The sequence below is a fragment of the Dasypus novemcinctus genome, chromosome 25 (assembly GCF_030445035.2).
Source record: "Dasypus novemcinctus isolate mDasNov1 chromosome 25, mDasNov1.1.hap2, whole genome shotgun sequence".
In the NCBI taxonomy this organism is placed as follows: domain Eukaryota; kingdom Metazoa; phylum Chordata; class Mammalia; order Cingulata; family Dasypodidae; genus Dasypus; species Dasypus novemcinctus.
The window spans coordinates 61,373,940-61,396,630 of record NC_080697.1 but is presented as its reverse complement, the minus strand read 5'-3'; the positions used below and the strand labels follow the sequence as shown (position 1 = coordinate 61,396,630).

At 42.6% G+C, this 22,691-nt stretch overlaps 1 protein-coding gene across 1 annotated transcript in view; it reads right to left on the bottom strand.

Annotated features, from left to right (window-relative positions):
- KIF13B (kinesin family member 13B) overlaps positions 1–9,703 on the bottom strand; it is a 180,565-nt gene extending 170,862 nt beyond the window's left edge. Inside the window, exon 1 of the mRNA XM_058288052.2 lies at positions 9,334–9,703. Coding sequence (XP_058144035.2) covers positions 9,334–9,363 — 30 coding nt within the window. The 5' untranslated portion in view covers positions 9,364–9,703. The remainder of the gene's footprint in view (positions 1–9,333) is intronic.
- Between the last annotated feature and the right edge of the window lie 12,988 nt (positions 9,704–22,691).

The window sequence follows — 22,691 nt, the reverse complement described above, 5'->3', positions numbered from 1 at the left end:
TATCACAAAGACATCAAACTGATTTATAGATTCAATGCAATACCAATCAAACTTCCAACAGTTTACTTTACAGAGTTAGAAAAGGCAACTACCAAATTCATTTTGAAGGGAAAGTGCACTAAACAGCCAAAAGCACTCGAAAAAAGAAGAGTGACATGGTAGGAATTTCACTGCCTGACCTTGAAACATATTCCAAAGCTACCATGGGCAAAACAGCATGGTACTGGCATAAAGACAGACACATCAATCAGTGGAATAGAATTGAGAACTCAGAAATAAACATTCACCTAAAAAATCAACTGTGTGCTTTTTTTTAAAAAGATTTATTTATTTATTTAATTCCCCCCCCCCTCCCCTGGTTGTCTGTTCTTGGTGTCTGTTTGCTGCATCTTGTTTCTTTTTGTCCACTTCTGTTGTCGTCAGCGGCACGGGAAGTGTGGGCGGCGCCATTCCTGGGCAGGCTGCTCTTTATTTTCACGCTGGGCGGCTTTCCTCACGGGTGCACTCCTTGCGCGTGGGGCTCCCCCACGCGGGGGACACCCTTGCGTGGCACAGCACTCCTTGCGCGCATCAGCGCTGCGCATGGCCAGCTCCACACGGGTCAAGGAGGCCCGGGGTTTGAACCGCGGACCTCCCACATGGTAGACGGACGCCCTAACCACTGGGCCAAAGTCCGTTTCCCTGTGTTTTTTTTTTAAAGATACACAAATCACACAAAATGTTGCATTACAAAATATAAGAGGTTCCCATAACCCCACGCCCCACATCCCCACTCCTTCCTCACTGACAACTTCTTTCATCAGTGTGGCACATGCATTGCATTTGATGAGTACACTTTTGAGCATTGCTACACAGAATGGATACAGTTTATGTTGTAGTTTACCCTCTCCCCCAGTCCATTCAGTGAGTTATGGCAGGGCATATAATGTCCTGCATCTGTACCTGCAATATCATTGAGGACAACTCCAAGTCCCAAAAATGTGCCAATATCATACCTCTTTTTCCCTCTCCCTGCCCTCAGTAAGTGCCACGGCCACTGACTCCACATCAATGATATAATTTCTTTCATTGCTAGAATCACAAGAATTCTATAGTAGAACACCAGTAAGTCCACTCTAATCCGTATTTTATTCCTCCATCCTGAGGACGCTGGGATGGCTATGTCCTCTCCACCTCTAAATTGATGAGGGCTTAGATCACACATGGCTGATGGATGGAATTCTCCTGCTGGCAGCTGGAGATTCTCTTGGTTCCTTGGTATGGTGGTTGACTATCCTCAGCTCCCTGTTAGCTGACCTGGGCTAAGTCCAACAAACTGGAAAGTAGGTGCTGCAACTCTGCTGAGGCTCAGGGTCCAGCTAGCACATAGACAGTCAAGAGATTCAAGTCTCCTCAGCACCCACCAACCCCAGTGCCAACCACAGGTTCAGTAAAAGTGACAGAAGAGGCTGTGTAGAGAGGTCACATTTGAGTCGAACTCCATCACCCTCAGGAGCACAAATTCCAAAGTAGGGCACAATGGGAAGGCACCAAACTCCAGAGCCATCTGTCATAACCATAGGACCTGGGGGTCTCTGTAATACTCAGGAGCACCCCTACCTGGGGTTGTTATCTGCTTTGGCTGTCTCTGAGATCCTGCTGAGATGTGTGTAAGTACGACCCCTCTGATGACCTCCGGACTCATTTTGAAGTCTCTTAGCCATATAAACTCATTTGTCTTTATCATTTCCCCCTTTTATTCAAAGTCTTTTTCTAGTTGCATCACCAGCTGGTACTTGGTAGTAATCCCTCAGCACCAGGGAGGCTCATCCCTGGGAGTCATGTCCCACGCAGGAGGGAAGGTAATGCATTTTCATGCTGAGTTTGGCTTAGAGAGTGGCCACATCTAAACAACATGGAGGCTCTCAGGAGGTAACTCTTAGGCACCCTGCAGCTCTAGGCCTAGGTGGAATTTCAAACTCACAGGCACATAAGCATAGTCATCAGTATCCAGGGCTCATCACTGAACCATCCTTCTTCATTGGACTTTGCCCTTGCACTTGGGGGACTGTTGCTGCTCAATTAGGGAGTGGGACAGAATTTCCCAGAACAGGAACTCAGCATTCCCTCAGTTGTTGTGTGTAGCTCTACCGCCTATGTCAATACCCAATGAACATACAAACAGATCTACATACCCTATATGCATGCCCTGGAGAACTCCCTCCCACCCATCACTTCAATGATATCCCAAATCAGTGCTCCTCCCCTTCCATAGTTGAACCCCTCTGTGATCCAAAACTTCTTCAAAAGTAATATATTGCCAAATTCAATTAATATGAAAATGAAATAGTAATGACAGAATTAAAGGTTAGAAATAGAAAAACTAAAATAAAGTAAAAAATAAATTGGGGTATTGAAAATTTTTAAATATCCTTTAAGAAATTATTTGACGTTTTTCCTTTCATCACTGTAATAGGTGTTGCCCTGTATGTACACTGGCAAGGCAATCTCTTCCATTTCTTCCTCAGTGTCTACATCCTTTTTTTTTTTTTTTAATGTCTTCAAAGAAGTTTTAGGTCACAGTAAAGTCACATATAGAATATAGGGAACTCCCTTATGCCCAACATCAAACCCTTTCCCCTTTCCCCAGCAATGATCTTTTTACATGTGGATGTTGAATTTGCTGCAACTGACATACAGATATTGAAACACAGCTACTAATCATGGTTCCATTATAGTTTACATTTTAGACTACACGCCTTTATAAATTTTTGGTGACATTTAACATGGCCTGTACCCATCACCGCAGGACAATGCAGGACACTGCCATTTCCCCCAGTTATCCCCTCTTCCAACTATTCTATTCATCTCTCCCCCTTCCCTCAGGCCTGACAGTGACAACCAAGCGTCACTGCTTGAAGGACAAGATTCATAGATACTTGCAGCGATGCTGAAGGTTCCATTGGTCTATGTGTCTGTCTTTACGCCAGTACCATGCTATTTTTACCACTATAGTAAGGTAGTATGATTCAAAGCCTGAAAATGAGGGTTCACTTCCTTTTTAAGATGTTTCTGGTTATTCAGGACCTCTTACCCTTCAAAATAAATTTGATAATCGTGTTTTTTATTTTTTATTTTTTTAATGCTGGTGGAACTTTAATCGGGATTGGATTGAATCTGTATGTCAATTTCAGGAGAACTGACATGTTAGTGATATTTAGTCTACCAATCCATGATCATGGAATATTCTTATTTAGGCCTTTTATTATGTCTTTTAACACCGTGTTGCAGTTTTCTGAACACAAGCATTTTCCATCATTGGTTAAGTTTATTTCTAACTATTTTAGCTTTATCTGTCATCTTTTATTTTCAATACTCTTTTGACACTTTAAGTAACTTTTATTCATATAATCTTCATTTCTAGACTCTCTTCCAGCCCTCACTCTCCTGTCTTTTCTTTTCAGGCTTTAGCATACCCTTTAGTATTTCCTGAAAATCCGGTCTTTAGGTTAGAAATTCTCTCCGTTTCTGTTTATCTGTGAATATTCTAAACTTGCCCTCATTTTTAAAAGACAATCTTGTCAGATATAAGACTCTTGGATGGAAGTTTTTCTCTTGTAGTATCTTAAATATATCAGACCATTGTCTTCTTGCCTCCACGGTTGGTGGTGAGAAGTCATACTTAATCTTAATGGTATCCCTTATATGTTATGCATTCATTTCTTTTCTCTTGCTATTCTCAGAATTCTCTCTTTGTCTTTGGCATCTGACATTCTGATGACTATGTGTCTCAGAGTTGGTCTATTCAGATTTTTTCGGATGGGAGTATGTTGTGCTTCTTGGACATGGATATCTATGTCTTTCAATATGGTTGGCAAATTTTCTACCACTATTTCTTCAAATATTCTTTCTGCCCCTTTTCCCTTCTCTTCTCCTTCTGGGACACCCATGACATGTATGTTTGCATGTCTTTTGCTGTCATTTAGTTCCCCGAGACTCTGTTCAATTTTTTTCCATTCTTTTCTTTATCTGTTCTTTTGTATGTTCACTTTCAGAGGCCATTTTTTCAAGCTCACCAATCCTTTCTTCTGCCTCCTCAAATCTGCTATTATGATTCCAATGTTTTTTTGCTTTCAAATTCTTTGTGCTCATCCAATGTCTTTTTTTAAAAAGATTTTATTTATTTCTCTCCCCTCCCCCCCCCCCCCCCCCCCCGTCTACTCTCTGTGTCCATTCACTGTGTGTTCTTTCTCTGCTTACACTCTTGTCAGCGGCACCAAGAATCTGTCTCTTTCTCTTGCATCATCTTGCTGTGTCAGCTCTCCATCTGTGCAGCGCCACTCCTGGGCAGGCTGCACATTTTTTTTCATGCAAGGCGACTCTCCTCAGGGGGTGCACTTCCTGCGCGTGGGGCTCCCCATGCGGGGAACACCCCTGCATGGCATGGCACCCCTTGTGCACATCAGCACTGTGCATGGGCCAGCTCACCACATGGGTCAGGAGGCCCGGGGTTTGAATGCTGGACCTCCAATGTGGTAGGCAGACACTCTATCAGTTAAGTCAAATCCACTTCCCCCAATGTCTTCTTAATATTCTTAATCTATTTAGCCATCTCACTGAATTTATTAAGATTTGTTTGAACACCTACGGTTTGTTGTCTCAACTTCTTTGTCATCTGGAGGCTTATCTTGTTCCTTTAATGGGGCTATACCTTCCTGTTTCTTGGGGTGAATTGTAATTTTGTGTTGGTGTCTTGGAATCTGGCTCACTAGAGTATTTATTCTGGGTGCAGTTTTTCTCTTTAGTTTAGGGTTTCCTGCCCTCTCTCCCTTGCGGGTTGTGCAGTAGGAGCCAAGGATGATGCTGTAAGCTGTGAAGGCTCAAGCTGCCCTCATTGCCCCAGCAACCCATGACGCTTCTCCCAACTCTCTCCTTTGCCAGGGGTAGGGACAGAGTCACAGCTGAGTGGAATAACCAAGTCATGCAGACCTAGACTCTAGCTGCCCAGAGAGACTGATGAAACTTCACACCCCTTTCTGCCCTGCCTGGGGTGGGGATGGAGCTGTAGGTGTGGCAGCAATCTATGCATTGCGGGTCCAAGATGACCGCACTTGCCCTGGTAGACTTCCGATTACTCAGTCTGTGCCAGCCAAAGTTACCTGCAGTTACCTGGATAGGCTGGTGTGGGGGCCCACCAGCCTCCTCCCTGCCAGAGGCGGGGCTAAAGACTCGGCTAGGGCTGCAGGCTGATCTGGGTGAAAAAAACTGGTTCCTACCGTTGCTGTGATCTTCTGTCAGCCCAGCTTCCCCACATGCTGGGGGTGGAGTCAAAATGGCAGCCACCAGCCTCTATCTGACTTGGAGAGGTTCAAACTTTAGCTGTTCTTAGGGTTATACCTTAGCCAGCAACGTCTACCAATCAGTAGCCAAAATAGGCAGCCAATCATCTCCTCCTCCCCTGTTTTTGGGAAATGGAGCTTCCAGTTCCAGCTACAGAATAGCTCCTGGGGCAGCTCGTGCCACCGGAGTAGGATAATCACCAGCCTCCATGGCTTGGCCAATAATTTCCTGGAGAGGCTGGCGCAGGTCCCAGCAGTTTCCTCCCTGCCAGAGGTGGGGCTGAGGCCTAGGCTAGAGCTGCAATCTGACCTGGATGGAAAGAAGCTGGTTCCCACCAGAACTGGGTTTTCAGTCTGCCCCGCTTCCCCTCGTGCCAGGCGTGGAGTTAAGATGGAGGCTCCCAGCTCTTTCTGACTTGGACAGGCTCAAACTTTAGCAGTTCTCAGGATTATACTTTAGCTGGCAGAATTTACTCATCAGTAGCTGCAGTTGGTGCCCAACTGTCTCTTCCTTCCCCATTCTGGATGAATGGAGTTTCCAATTCCAGCTGTGGAACAGCTCCCAAGGTGGCTTGTGCCTCCAGTGGAGGATGGGCACAGGCCTCTGTGGCATGGCACGCTCTCCTTATGAGTCTTCTCTGCAGATGGGCAATCTTCTCCTTCCACTCCTACAAGGATGTGGCAGGATGCTCTTCTGGCCTCCTGGAATCCCCAAACAGATGCTTTGATAGCTCTGAGTGTTTACTAACTGCCCTGTAGCAGGAACTGACTCTAGGAGCTCCTTACTCTGCTGCCATCTTGCTGGCTGTCCCTCAACTGGTTTTTGACAAACCTACCAAGTTAATGTTAACAGGACAAAAGTCTCTTCAACAAATGGTGCTGGGAGTACTGGATATCTATAATCAACAGAATGAAAAAGAACCCCTATCTCACTCTCTATGCAAGAATCAACTCAAAATGGAGCAAAAACCTAAATATAAAAGCCAGGACCATTAAACTATTAGAAGAAACTGTAGGGAAAAATCTTCAAAACCTTTTAGTAGGTGATGGTTTCTTAGACCTTACACCCAAAGCACGTGCAACAAAAGAAAAGACAGATAAATGGGACCTCCTCAAAATTAAACAATTTTGCACCTCACAGGACTTTGTCAAAAGGATGAAAAGGCAGCCAACTCAATGGGAGAAAATATTTGGAAATCACATATCCGATAAGGTTTAATATCTAGGATATATAAAGAGATGTTACAACACAACAATAAAAAGACAAATGACCCAATTTAAAAATGGGCAAAAGACTTGAACAGACATTTGTCCAAAGAAGAAATACAAATGGCAAAAAAGCACATGAAAAAATATTCAACATCACTAATGATTACGGAAGTGAAAATCAAAACTACAATGAGCTAGCATTTCACACCTATCAGAATGGTCAGTATTAAAATGACAGAGAACTATAAGTGTTGGAGAAGATGTGGAGAGATAGGAACACTTAAATAGGAATGTTAGTGAGAAAGCAAAACGGTACAGCCACTTTGGAGGATTGTTTGGCAGTACCTACAAACGTTGAATATAGCGTTGCCACATGATCCCGCAATTAACACTACAGGGTATATACCCAGAAGAACTAAGAGTAGTGACACAAACAGCCATCTGCACACTGATGTTCATAGCAACATTATTTACAATTACCCAAAAGTTGGAGACCCAAGCGTCCATCAAGAAATGAATGGATAAACAAACTGTGGTCTATTCACATGATCGAATATTATGCAGCTGCAAGAAGAAATGAAGTTGTGAAGCATATGACAACTTGGATGAACCTGTAGGACATTACGTTAAGCAAAGCAAGCCAGACACAAAAGGACAAATACTGTATGATTGCGCTACTATGAACTAAATATATTGTGTAACATATTATATGATTCAAAAAAAATTTTTTTTAACTAAACAAAACAAAAAAGTCAACCTAGACCACTATGTATCTCAAGAAAAAAGGATTAATACTGGAAGTTAAGTAACAAACATGCTTTTTAAAAAGGCAGATGTTTTGTAATTTAAAAATCAAAGAAAAGTGACAAGACCACTATTAATATGTAATTAATGGAATTAAAAAGGTTACATTGGGAGAAAAAAATTTAAAAATGATTTGTGTATTATGTATATTTTACCACAGTAAAAAAAGTATTTTACTTGTACCAAGTCAAATTATAAGACTATAGTATGTGCTGAGTAAGTTGTGTTTGGTTGTTTGTTTGTTCTTCCTTTCAGGAGGTACCAGAGATTGAACCCCGGACCTCGTACATGGAAAGCAGAGCTCAACCACTGAGTTTCATCTGCTCCCTAAGTTTTTAATTATAAATTTTTTTAAAAAGCATTTAAAGCAGATAAGGGTTAAAACAACGATAGCTGTGTGCAGAACAGCAGGTAGGGTAGCCATCTGTCCCCTAGGACAGGGCAGTGAGTGTACCACCAAAGCCAGAGAGGCACAGCAGAGGTCCGGTGGCTGCCGACACCCCGGAAAAGGGGAGGCCCCAGGTCCAGGTGATTCCACCTGGCTGGAGTATTAGGTTGTACTTTACTGATCAACATTTTTTCACAGCTAAACTTGCTAATAAGTCTTTCAATAGCGTTGGTTCCCTGTAATAGCAATTCTCAAATGGGGAGAGGAGCAAAAGGAGGAAGATGGAAGACATGTCAAAATTTCAGATGGGGCTACTTGTCTTTTTTCTTTTTTAAGATGTATTTTATTTATCTCTCCCCACCCCTCACTGTTTGCCTCTGTAGGAGGCACCAGGAACTGAACCCAGGACCTCTGATGTGGGAGGGGGCACCCAACTGCTCGAGCCACCTCCACTCCCTGCTTTGCTGTGTCTCTCTTGTTTTTCTTCCCGTGTCTCTTGCAGCATCATCTTCTTGTGTCCACTTGCCGTGCCTGCCCATCGTGCCAGCTTGCTGTCTTCTTTAGGAGGCACTGGGAACTGAACCAGGGACCTCCCATGTGGTAGGTGGGGGCCCAGTTGCCTGAGCCACCTGCTTCCCAGGGCTGCTTTTCAAACTATGTTTGTTATCTATGGCAAAAAATCACTAAAGCAGGATAAGATGAAATAAAACATGAAGGTCAAATTAAGTTTCTTTTGCTTTAGCTTTCAAGTCTCATCTCCTATAATTTTATTTAATTCTGTTCTTAAGAAGGCTAAGTAGAAATAATCCTGATTTTCTTGAAAGCTTTTCTTACAAAAGTTCCATCGCTATTGTGTGTACACTTACCAGCAATTAGGCTCTCACTTGCATTCCTCTTTCCATAATTACCATGTTTTTTTCCTTTTTTTCTTTTTAAAAAATTAGGGAATTCTTTAACAACTACATTTCTAACTCCAGTGGAGAAACTATCACCAAAATAACCATAACAATAACTGAAACTATGTCCTGGGCATTGTTCAAAGGAAACTGAGGCATAAAAACTTTAGGGCACTTGTAGCTAGGAGAAAGAAAAGCTGGGGCTTGAATCTAGATAATGTGGCCCAAAATCCACACGCTGTGCCATGTTAGCTCTGTTTCCTAATTATATGAAAGTGCGACAGCCTGGCACAAAGTGAGAGATCAATGAACATTTACCTCTTATATCTTAAATGCTGAATGGCCTTTTAAAGTTTTGGCAATTTTTAAAAATTACTATGGATATCTTCCAGCCAAAAATTTCCTAAAGCAGACAAGTTCTTTTCTTTTAAAATAAACATTTTTTCCTTTAAAATAAAAAATTTTGAAAACTTTTAAATTAACAGAGAAGTAATACATATTCACTGTAACTAATTCAAATAACACAGAAGCATAAAGTAAAAAATGCAAGTCTCCGAATTTACCAAGCCTACCTCTCTCTGGAGGTAATCAGTATGTTAATGTGATATTTATCCTTCCGTGATTTTTATAACAGGACATTTTCTCTAAGCAGTAGGACACAGTTGAATTAAATAAAATACTGATAGCTTTAAGTAGTCATGTAATTGTTTCCTCATACCTTTATTTCAATCTCCAGCCTCTGCTCCATGAAAAAATAAAACAAAAATAATCTAGCACCTTTTCAGAGAAAAGATGAAGTGAAACCAATAAAATTAGTTATACATATACAAAGAAATCAGTGTTATATTCAACCTTTTTTTTTTTAATTATCCAGAGTCCCAAATAGAGACTGGATTTAGAAAGGAAGGACAGGGGAGGGGAGGCAAGGAAAACAAGACTGTAAGAAAAAATTTCTTGTAAAGCTCCAAGTCATTTCAGAGGATGATCAAGTCAAAAATAAAATCCTTGTGCCCTCTCAGCACACCACTAAACCCCCTAAGAGATCCAGGGGCTGACGCATCCCCCAGTTTCTTTAGAATACAGGCTCAAATCTGAAAGTCCAAGCACATTCCCTTGCGGTCTCCTGGCCTGCCAAGGCCCCCAGCTGTCGCAAGCCAGCACGGTTTTAACCCCGGTTCGCAACTACCAGTTCTGAGGCAGTCAGTGTGAACAGCAGGCGGCAAAAGGAATCTGTGGTGGCCAAAGACTGGCCGGCACTGGTTAAAAGCACAAACACAGCTTTTCCAAAAACCTTCTACCCCTCATATGCCAAAAGATGGCTGACAGCTTGCTTTAATATTTTCATTTTAGAGAAGAAAAATACAGGTACTCCAAAAATACGTATAGGTACTCCAAAAATATGTACTAAAATCCTTAAAAACATCAGATAATAATCCAAATCTCTTACCTTTGGCTGGCCCCTGGATTCCCAAGAGTTGTTATCAATGACATGAAAGAAAACAGAGAAGGGGGAAATTTTTAATTTACAACACTTTTGAAAGGGTACAATTATAATAAACATTATGTAAATTTGCAAAAAGAATACAAAATGTTACCTATGAGAATCAATAGTAATTAAAAATAAAAGATAAATTCATGTCTATTAACTAGTAGTAGAGTGCTAACTAGAAAATTAACGTGTTATTCAGGTAGAAGACTGAGCACTGGATAATTTTTAAAGTCCTTTATTTTATGCTTTATGCATTTTTCTTATCCTTGTATATGTCTTATAAATATCAACAATCTTTACTTTTTACCATGATTTCAAGTAGTTTTCTCTGCTTTGATAAAGCAGCAGCTTACTTTCTCTATATATAAAATGAATTCTTTCCTTGCTTAGACAAAAGGTTAAAGAAACTAATTTCTTGCCAGTGAATGATTACTTATTTGACACTTATTCAGCTGCTTCTAACCTCCCTCCCATCTCCTTACTGAGGGCATAGGAATATAGCTCAGTGTATATCAATATTGTCTGCAAATAGTTTCAAACATAGAGAAAAGTTGTAAGAAAAACACAAAGAACTCCAGAGACCCTTAATCCAAATTCACCAATTATTAACACTGCCACAAGTGCTTTATCATACATTCATACTCTCTCTACATATATATACATATGCACACACATAAAATTTAAGAAGTTTTTCTAAACCATGAGAATAAGTTGTAGATATATCATGTCCCTCATACCCAAAATACTTCAGTGTATATTTCTTAAAAACAAAGATAACCACTTTAATAACTATAGTTACAATATCAAAATCAGGAAGTTTAACAACAGAGGAAAGTACTTTTAAACTGGAGTAAAATAGAAACAGCAACTGGAGCTTTAGGAGTACTTGGTCCTTCTTAGAAGATAAAGTTCCAAACAAAGCCTAAACGTGAAAGAAAATTGTCCATAGAAATGCTTCCTTCTAATCATTTGTACATATCCTTATTCCTTTTTCTTATAAGATTTTCTCCTAAAATAAATTCAGTAAACTTACTTGTATCAAATTACCTCAGATTAGAACACTAAAGCTCTAAGAAAACTCTAAGGAAACTCTCACAAATGAGGGACACTTGTCTTATAGATTCTGAGGTAATATTCAGCATGGCTAACATATAAAAGAAAATAATTTCTTAGGCATAAGCAATATGGAAATCTTCCTGGCAAAAAGAGCTGTGAAGTACTAGCAGAGGTTATGACATAAACTATCATCTTAAACAGGTTTTTATAAACAAAACAGATTCTCATTAATGTCACATGACATAGTAAAACCTAGCTGGAGGTATGCATGGAATGTCCCTAAAAGGCCAGGGACATGGCATACCACTTCATTTAATTCTCACAATACCTCTGCAAGATGCTATTCCAGTTTAACAGATGAGAAATTCATGGCTTAGAAAAGTTAAATGACCTCTTTAAGACCCAGTGCTAGGCAGTAAGAGATCTAGGATTCAAAACCAGGTCTTCCGACTCCAAAGTCCACGTTCTCTCCCTAACCCCCACCGGTCAAAACTGCCTCTTCAAGTTTCTTTTTTTTTTAAAGATTTATTTTCATTTATTCCTCCGCACCTTGTTACCCCATTGTCTGCTCTCTCTATCCATTTGCTGCATATTCTTCTGTGTCTGCTTGTGCTCTCACTAGGCAGCTCCAGGAACCCATCCTGGGACCTTCCTGAGTGGGAGAGAGGCGATTACTCTCCTGTGCCACCTCAGCTCCCTGTTCTGCTACGTCTTATTTTCTCTCCTCAGTGTCTCTTCTTGCATCATCTTGTGGCGCCAGCTCTCCGCACTGGCCGGCACTCCTGCGCCGGGGGGCTTTCCCGTGCGGGGCGGCATTCCTGCACGGTGCACGGTGGCACTCCTGGCAGGGCCACATTCCCTCGCAGGCCAGCACTCCGCGTGGGCCAGCTCGCCCTCACCCGGAGCCCCGGGCATCAAACCCTGGGCCTCCTATATGGTAGACGGGAGCCCATTTGGTTGTGCCACATCCATTTCCCCTCAAGTTTCTTTTATATTTAGCAATCTATGAGTCATACATCAACAACTGTTTTTGCTAAAAGAAACATTACCTAATGTATTGATTTCCACCACTCTGATTATTACCCCAATAAAAAGTTACCATTTGGATGCTTATGCCAGTGAAAGTTTACTATTTACTATATTTATAGGAGTTTCAGATTGTCTTTTTTTTTTTTTGAGGTACCAGGACCAGGGGTTAACCCGTGACCTCGTATGTGGGAAGCCGGCACTCAACCCCTGAGCAATATCAGCTCCCTTCAGATCGTCTTTTGAGAGAAAAATAAGATGTTTAGTTTATTTCAAGCTTAAATAAAATATTTTATGTGAAGTATAAATGGGGAGTCAGTGCTTAAATTGTGCAGTTTCTACTTGGGTTGATGGAAACATTTTGATACTAGATAGTGGTGATGGTGACTGGCATTTTGAACGTGATTAACACTGCTGAATTTCATGTTTCAATGTGGTCAAAAGGGGGAAATTTTTGGTTGTATAGCTACCAAAATAAAAACTAAAAACAAAGGACTGTATAAACAGTGAACTCTACTGTAAATAGTGGACTACAGTTAATAGTACAATTATAAGAATATCCTTTCATGAATTATAGAAAATGTACCATACTAATACAAGGTGTTAATAATACAGTGGAATATGGGAACTCTGTATTTTATGCATGATTTTTCTGTAAACCTACAACTTATTTAGATTAAAAAAAAAAAAAGGAAGAACCCAAGCTCTTCCTAAGAGACAACCAAAAAATATGAAATTCAGTAACATACAAAACAAACCAGAAGAATCCATGGGATTATCCTGAATTTAAAGCATAGTAATAAAAGCAAAAACAAACCAGTAAATTAATTACAGAGCTAAGTTTCCAGCTAGGAAACAAAAGTAGTGCTCAAATAACCTGCACAGCCATGGAAAACCCAAAGATGTAATTACAGCTCTGTACAAAAATAAGTACGTAAATTAATTAAACAGAACCTTTTCGAAGTGTAGTTGGAATTCAATATGACAGTGCCTCATTTATCCCAAGATCCCTTATTTAGAAGCTTCAGTCATACAGACGACAGTGGAGATTCAGGAAGCAAAGAAAATCAGTGCCAGGCCAATCAAGAGAGATGTCACAGAGTGTAACCACTCGAGTCTTAGTTTCTCCGCTGTGTTTTTAATGACCTTTTACTGCCGAACTTTTCATTTCGAAATACTTTCACACCTACAAAAATGTTCTAAAAACAGTACCCTTCAGCCAGCTTCCCCAAATGCTAACATCTTATATAACCACAGTTACAATAATCAAACTACAGATACCTTACTCAAATTTCACCGCTTTCCCACAATGGCCTTTCTCTGGTCTAGGGTCCGAGCCTGGTCACACCTTGACTGTAGGCGTCATGCTCGTCAGTCTTTTTTGTCTCTCGTGATACTGACAGTTTGGAAGAGTCACGGCAGTTATTTTGCAGACTGGCTCTCATGCATGCCTCAATTCAGGAATGCATTCTGGCAAGCATGCTCTATGGATGCTACGCTTCCCTTGGGCATCTTGCCAGGAGGTACATTATGCCCATCCAGTGCTAACGACATTCATTTTCATCACTTGATTAAGGCAGTGTCTACGAGATCTCTCCACTATAAAATTACTACTGTTCCTTTTGAAGTGAGTCATATATTGGGGGGTGGGGAACGACTTTGAGACTCTCTAAATCTCATTTCCTCATTACACTTTCACACTCTACTTTTAGCATCCATTCATGATTCTTGCCTGCAACAATTACAACCATTTCCTAAATGGTGATTTTCCTAGTTACTGAAAATGTTACTGTATTAGTCAGGGTTCTCTAGGGAAACAGAATCAAGAAGGGATATCTATCAATCGTATGCGATTATATGAGTCTCTCACACAGCCGTGGGGATGCACAAGTCCAGGTTCCACAGGCAGGCTGCAACCAGGAGCTCTGATGAAAGTCCAATTAAAGTCCTTGACGAGTTCTGGGAGATGCTGGCTGTCCAAAGACAAGCTGGGAAATTCTCTCCCAATGCTGGAATCACTTCCCCTTTGAAGGCATTCAGCTGATTGGGTTAAGCATCACTCATTGCTGATGGCAGTCTCCCTGACTGATGTATTTATAACCAGCTATCTATGATTTACCACTGCAGTAAAGTCAATGGTGACGAAAGTCCATAAATGCCCTTGTACTAGTTAGCCCAGTGCTTGCTTGACAAAATAAGTGGGCACAATTACCTGGCCGAGTTGACACAACAGCCTAACCGTCACAGTTACTCACCAAGGAGAATCATCATCGTGATTAGATAAGCTTTGTATGAGGAGGACAGCTTGGGAAATAATAAGTGATGTGGATTATTGGATAAAAACTGTTGTCTGTGATCAAGCTAGTCTCCTTTCTTCTTTATACTGACTTAGTTTAGAAGCCTGTGCTTATTTCCCAACAAATAATAAATCACAGCATTTTTAAAAGTTGAATTATATTCCTAATCTGTAGAATGCCAGGATATGAAGACATTTAGTGATGATTTTATATAAGTTGGTGACCTTTGCAAAAATTTTTAAATACCTCTGACCATGATGAAAATAAAATTTACAATGGGTCCAAAAATAAACCACACAGTATCACGTATGTGTACAATAGAAAACAATGGTGGTAGAAGGAGTTATAGATCAATTACTGGTGTGAACTACCAAATTTCTAAAATCTTCATAATTAAAAATATTATTTGGAGGCGTGGGTGTAGCTCAGGGTTTGAGCATCTGCTTCCCATGCAGAAGGTCCTAGGTTCAATCCCCGGTACCTCCTTAAAAATAATAATAATAAAATAAAAATAAAATTGCTAATTAAAAAAAAAAACACTATTTGGAATCTCTGTTTTAACAGGATCCCTCTCCAACCAGCTCTATAATGGATGTATACATCACAAAGAGCTTATTCTGATATAGCCATACTACATAATGATATTGTTTCTTCCAACTTGGCTGGCAGTACCAGCAACCAATGATTTGTGTGAGGATCATTATTTTCACTTTGTCATCCCCTCCTCCCATTTGCTTTCATATCACAATGGAAGCTCATCAGTCTTTGCTCACCTGGCCAACTCTGTAAGGAGGACAAACCTCACTAAAAGCCCCATTTGTCGGGTTTCCCTGACATCTAGAATAGTCTATCCAATGTTGAAAAATTTTAACAGCACCATTGATAAAGTGAAGTACTTTTGGAGAAGAGCATTCAGGAGCAATAGGGATTTGAAACCTCTACCACTGAAAAGAATCAACCAAGGAGCTGGAAATAAGTAGCCTGGAGCAGAAAGACAAGGCCTGCAGGACGACTTCTCCAGAGTCAGGGAACTCACACGCAAAAAGGGGGAGCAGACTGCTTGTAGGTTGCTCCGGAGGACGAAAATCAAATAGGCGACATAAATGTTTAAAATCACTGTTACATAGAATGCAAAAAAAAAGCTATTTGCCAACTTACTTTGAATTTTTTAAAAGTTACATATCCTAGTGAGTTCAATGACCTTTTAATTCTCAGTTGTTTTAATAATTAAAGATTTCTATAATACAGGCAGTTCCCAAACATTCTATTGGAAGTTTCTTACTTCAAACTCAAAACTCATTTTCCCAGAAAGGTAACTATTATAACATTTAACTACGTAAGTGATAAGGGTCTCCAAAGCTACTTCACAAAAATCCAATTCAGCCCATAATATAAATTAAACATTTTCTATGGAAAAAAAAATCTATAACAGTGAATGGAAGACAACAAAATAAAAATTCATATTCCTGTTCAGTTTACCCATCGTCTTTTTAAAGAAATCAAGTTTAAACTTGATTTGTAAGTTAAAAGGAAGATTACCGAGGGCACTGAGGGCACTCCGGGACTGACGAGCGCATGCGCGCCTGCCCCACGCGCCCGCACCTGTTAGACAGCCATTCCTCCACCGACTCAGGCCTGCCCACGACAGAAAAGCTCAGAACAAACTCTACCCCCCAGGAATCTTCCCATGAGAGCCCTAGCCAAAAGAGTTTTTCCTCCCAATTCCTAAAATAAACCGAAACTATTTCTACAGCTCATGTAGTACCTATCCTTCGTCTCTTGAAAAATAAACGTTTTAAATATGTGTCGTCTCCTCAACTAGACTAAAAGCTCCAGGAGGACAGTGTGTCTTGAGGTTTTCTGCACACGTCTGAGTGTCTAACACAAGGCGTCTGGCTTCTTCAGCAAATATTTCTCGGGCCTCCAGGCGCCCTGGCCTTGCCTGTGTGTCAGCTGTGTCTTGCTTACTGCTCCCATCTGGTCTTCCTCTCACACCTGGGCCAGAGGAGCCAATTCTCCCGTGCGCTCAGGGCCTTTATAGAGGATTCCTCTGTCTGCAACTCTGGAGGCTAGCTCCACTTCATCTGTCAGTTCTCAGCTTATCACTTCTATGGGTAGGTCTTTCATAAACAACCAGTCTAAATTAGCTCACACGGTATTCTCAATCACAAAATTCCTGGCAAAATAAAAATATGTCCGCCTTCGGCTTCCTCTCTAAAATCATTCCAAAACAACATGTAAATAAGAAACAGAAATACCTATTGCATCTTTAGTGGATCTATGAGATATTTATAACGAAACACATGCAGACAGAAAATGCATCCACAGAATGCTAGAAAAGAGCAGAAATTAGTGGTGAAGGAGATGCAAGGCGTGGGGGAGGGGTCTAAAATACCTGATGTTGTTTGAAAGGACTGGTTAACCCACTCACCCACACACTCCATCCCCACTCAGCAGAGTCAGGTCGGACAGAAAGCAGTGTCCTTGGAGAAACATCTTTAAAGCAAGAGAAGCCATCCTTTTCTGTTAGAATCTTCTACCCACAGGTGCTTGACAATGGAGATATCCAAAGAAATATGGCCACTGAGCTACCACTGGTATATCTATATTCCACAACCACAACATTCTTGAAACATGAATACCCTGATTTAGAAATTCTATAATTTCAAATATTCATACACTGAAACAGCATAATTCAAATACACTACTAACTCAATTACTTGTAGTGAAATTTATCACATGCCTCTTCTCATCTCTTAAACATACAAGCAGAATGAGATTTTTCATATTTTTCACTATAAGAAAGTTTAAATCTGACCAAAGAGTTAAATCAGTATTATATAGTTTGATTTAGATGATTCTGGTAAAATAGATTTCACATCCCATGTGAACAGAATTCATGTTCATTTTTAAAATTACACATTCAGGGAAATGGACTTGGCCCAGGGGATAGGGCATCCGCCTACCACATGGGAGGTCCACGGTTCAAATCCTGGGCTTCCATGACCCATGTGGAGCTGGCCCATGCACTGTGCTGATGCGCTCAAGGAGTGCTGTGCCACACAGGGGTGTCCCCCATGTAGGGGAGCCCCACGCGCAAGGATTGCGCCCCGTAAGGAGAGCCACCCAGCGCGAAAGAAAGCGTAGCCTGCCCAGGAATGGTGCCGCCCACACGGAGAGCTGACACACCAAGATGACACAACAAAAAGAAACACAGATTCCAGGTGCCGCTGATAAGGATAGAAGCAGTCACAAGAGAGCACACAGCAAATGGACACAGCGAGCAGACAACTCGGGTGGGGGGGGGGGGGGAATAAATCTTTAAAAATAAATAAATAAAGATTACACATTCAAATAACTTCCACGTGCATTCAGAGGAGACAGGCTATTAGGATGATTACTGAAATGGTCTTAGACTCCAAGGGAAGAACACTCCTGAGTTTCATTTCTCTCAGTACCTGTGGCTTCTAATTTTATGAATCCACTTTTTTTCCTCATTAGCCTGATGGGATTCTTCTTGGTTGAACTGGACTCATCTGGAAGGACGTTTCTGGGGCGTCTTAACTAGGAATGCTGGCCCTCCGCACACGCCCTTTCTGGATCCAGCCACACTCAGTCGCACAGGCCCAGGCCCTCCCGGCCCACAAACAACCACAGCCGGGCGGTCTTCTCCAGGCAAGGAGCGAAGGCTCCTGGAGTCTCCAAGTTTATAACCCAAAATGAGTTCAGAAATGGCGTTCGGCACAAATCACCGGGAGGTGAGGCACTCCGCGTCCTGCGCAGGTGTGTGGCTTGCGAGCTGAGCAACAGTGGCAGCCCAGCACCCGCCCGGGGAAGCCAGAGGCTCCAGGCAGCAGGACTGCGTCACGACTGAGAGCTTGCCTGCTTTCCACCCCCACTGGCAACTCGGGAGCCACCAGGGCGAGCCAGACGGCCTCACGAAGCAGCCCCTCCAGAGCCCCTCTCATGGCTAGCCCACTCCAGCCTCCCACGCCAGCAGCCTGCAGTCACACCGACTCAGTCTTCCCGTACCTTACTATAAACCTTTTGCTCCCCGCCTACCTTGGAGTCTCTGCCAAAGGCAAATGATTGTGGCCGACTCCCTCCCTACAGCAAGCTTTGAAATAATAGCCTGTTCCTTCTCACTTGTGTGGTCTTCATTTATTGACAATAATTAGCTAATTAGCTAATATTTTAGATAAGAGAAGGATTGAGGAAAGAATTTAAATGAAAGACATAAGCAGAATAAGAAAATGATAACTTGAAAATTTATGTTTTTATTATAAGGTACCTTCAAAAGAGATTAAAAAGAGGAGGAAAAAACAGGTGAGAGAAGCATCACAGGCAACCGAGGGTTTCAAAAAGAAGGCGCATCAAGCAGTATCAAATGCTACAGAGAGTGTAAGCAGGTCAAGGCCCAGAGGCTGCTCTGGAGCCGGGCTCCCCTCTTGACGGGGACGCAGCCGCACGTCGTGTGGACAGCCCACCATCCTGCCCACGCCTGAGAAAGTCAAGGAGTGAGTGCCTTCCGCCCTGTGGTCAGTCCAGTGCTGGCCCTGGCCCATGTCCCAAAGGCCAATGCGATGGACACAAGACACAGTGAGACTGGAATTCTAAAAAAGCTGCCCTCCCCGAACTCCTCAGGCTCACCCCCAGGCTTCTGAGAGACACGTTTCCAGCAGGCTCTCTGCCCGGGCAGGAATGTGTCTGACAAACCTGAGGGACGAGAAGCAGCAGAAGGCCCTCAGTGGGGAAGCCACGAGCTCTAGGCACGCACCTAGAGGGACTCGCGTCCGCTCAGTGGACCAGCCGGCAGGGCGGCAAATACCCAGGTCAGCACTTAGCGGCTCCCAGGTCTGCCCGTGCGGGGGGAGAGTGAGCGGTGGGAAGAGCAGTCCGTCTGCCCCGGGCCAAGGAATGAACGCAAAGGGTACCCACGACAAAGGGTAACTGAAGGAGGTGGAACCTAAAAACACGGAAAAGAAGTAGGTCAAAGGTCACAGGATTGTAATTCATCATACTTCTTTAAAAACTGACCAGATATCTGGAATTCCAGATACCTTCCCCAGAGCACAAAGTCAGCCCTGTAGCGCTTCACCCTTCCAGAGGGCTCCGAGCTCAGTTTCTTCCAATCAGTTAGAGATGGAAGAACTGACTGTGAGGCGAAGCCAGCACCTGAGTGTGCGCTGGCCCTTCTCCACCGAGGTCACACCCAAACACACGCACTACCACCGCTTCCTTCAGGCCTTACTGCCCAAAACAATGACCCTAAGGAAACATCAGCTTTCCCAAGAATTACAGGACTCCATTTTGTTTATTTGATAGAAACAAAAAGCATGCGGCCGATAACATTTGTTTCAAACAAAAGAATGTGAACTTAAGAGGTCAAATTTGTTTTTATTAAAATGGAATCCTAATTGAGATTTCTTTCTTTCCCTGGTGATTCAAAACAAAATAATGTGAATGAGCTTTTTCTATGCTCTCTTCCTTTTAACTTTTTGCCAAATTAACAGAACCCTCTTTTGAATGGGGAAAATGGAAAAATAATTTTTCAGAAAGTTTGATGTTTTCATCAACATGCTATGCACCAGTACAAATCCGCATTCCAGAATCACAGCACTGAGGCAGGTTTCTACAGTGAAAAGGGGGAGTGGCTGGCCTGGTGGCTGCACAGCCAGGAGACCCCGCCCCGAACCCTGAGAAGAAGGCCCTGCAAGACCCCGTGCCGAGGTTCCACTGGAAAAACAAGATCCCGTTTGAACCACAAGATCCCACTGTCAAGGGAAAGCCCCAGATACCCTCAAAAGGCCTCTCCATTGGCCCCTGAGAAACTGACAGGTGGGGCAACCTATCAGAACAGCAAGCAGCTGCTCTGCCGGCGTGGGAACGACTTCAAAAGCCCTGACCTGGGCCCCCACGTGCCTCATGCCCCGAACCGGGTACTTTTCTGGTTTTCTTGTTTCTTAATAAACTTTTTTTTTACAGATTTATTTTATCTCTTTATTCCACCCCCTTGCCACTTGTGCTTGCTGCCTGCTCTCTGTATCCATTCACTGCGCACTCTCCTGCGCCTGCTTGTCTTCTCTTCTCGTCTTCTCTTTAGGCGGCACCAGGAACAGATTCCCGGGACCTTCTGATGTGGGAAAGAGGCACTCAATCACTTGAGCAGCCTCAGCTCCCTGGTTTGTTGTGTCTCTCACTGTCTCTCCTCTGTGTCTCTTTTTTGTTGCATCATCCTGTTGAGCCACCTTGCAGCGCGGGCCAGCTCGCCTTCACCAGGAGGCCAAGGGAATCAAACCCTGGACCTCCCACATGGTAGATGGGAGCCCCATTGCTTGAGTCACATCCACTTCCCTTAATAAACTCTTTACTCCCTCACCTACTCTATGGTGTGTCCTTAAATTCTTTTACGAGGCATAAGCCAAGACTCTAGAAGCCCAGAACCCATAGCCAATAGTATTTTCATTTTCCCTTCAGCAATTTACATACTAAATGCTGCTGGAGGAAGAGTTGTACCAAGTAAAACTGATGGCCTGGTCACAGCATAAAGTTGTGTGGTTTGAGCACTTCAGAAAAAGCACCTGGCAGAGGGGAAACGGAGATAAGCGCAGAGGGGAAATGGAGATAAGCACAGCCCCAGCAAAATGGCCAAGCCGTAATGGGGTCACAGCACAGGAAGGGGCTCAAAGACAGAGGCCACTGCTTTTCACAAGGCTTGGCTCGAAAGAGAAGGTTTTTCTAATTTTGTGCAGCCACCTTTCTCTAAGTCACAGAGGCACCAACACTGGCTTCCATTTATCGTTTGACACAGGATCAGGAGAAAATGTTTCTCCTCAAAAGGGGACTGGGCGTTAAGCGTAAGTCTGAAACTTCAGCCATAACAGAATAACTGGTTCTATCTCTCCTTCCATAAACAAGAAGAAAACTGGACAAAATATAGGAAGACAAAGAAGACAGGCCCTACAACCCTCCAGCCGTGGCAAAAGGAGAAGACCCAAGCCAGAGCAAGCTGAGCCAACAGAGACCGCAGTACGGAGAGACACCGAGGCAGGGTGAGTCTGCAGGCAGAGAAGGAAGCAATGCAGAAAGCACGCCAGGAATCCGCAGGGGTCCCTGGAGTCTGGCTGAATGCTAAATTGCACATGCAGAGGGTGAGAGCCCAAGAGGCCAGAAAACTTGCCATGGGAAAAGACTTCCAGGTGTTCAGTGTCCAATCCCCAGAGTTCACGCGCAACTGGAAGACATCAGAGTTCCACGCAGCCACAGAGAAAAGATCTCCTTTAAACACCCTGCGGGGTTTTAGTAAAGAATTCAGAAAGCCATACCTTTGGAGCTGGGCTAAGGAAGCCCTCAAGTAAAGGCTACTCGAGCTACAACCCCCAAAGCTTAAAAACAAGCATCAGAAAGATCAAACTGACCCACAAGTAAATTACCCAGAGGAATTTCCAATGTCTCATTCATTCATCCATGAATGGCAGCACAATTTCTCATTAGATTTGGACTATTCTAACTCAGACTCATTTAGTACAGGCTTAACAGATAATTGTTTTGTTTTTTTTGAAAAAATGAGTACCAAGCATAGATTATACTAAATGTTTTATACTCATTATAGCTAATATACTAACTCTAAAGGTAAGTATCATCCTCATTTTAACCTGAGTTATTTAATGCTCAAAAATTAACACATGGGGGAAAACAGATGTGGCTTAAGAGACTGGGCTCATGCCTACCACATGGGAGGTCACTGGTTTAGATCCCCGTACCTCCTAAAGAAGACAGCAAGCTGACAAGACAGGCAGATGCAGCAAGGTGACACAACAAAAGACACAAAAAGAGAGAACATAATGAAAGACACAACAAAGCAGGGAACAGGGGTTCCTGGTACCTGCTAAAAAAGACAGCGAGCTGACCAGACAAGATGATGTAACAAGAGACGCAGGGAAGAAAAATAATGAGACATACAACAAAGCAGAGAACAGAGGTGGCTGAAGCAATTAGGCACATCAGAGGTCCTGGTTAGCCTCCTGGTGTCTTCTAAAAAGAAATAAGGAAGATGAACAGACACAGCAAGTGTAAACAACAAAGGGGGTAGGGAGAAATAAATAAATAAAATATATCCTTAAAAAAAAATTAACAGATGGGGAGCCAGTGTAGCTCAGTGGTTGAGCACCCACTTTCCACATACAAGGTCCTGGTTTCAATCCTCAG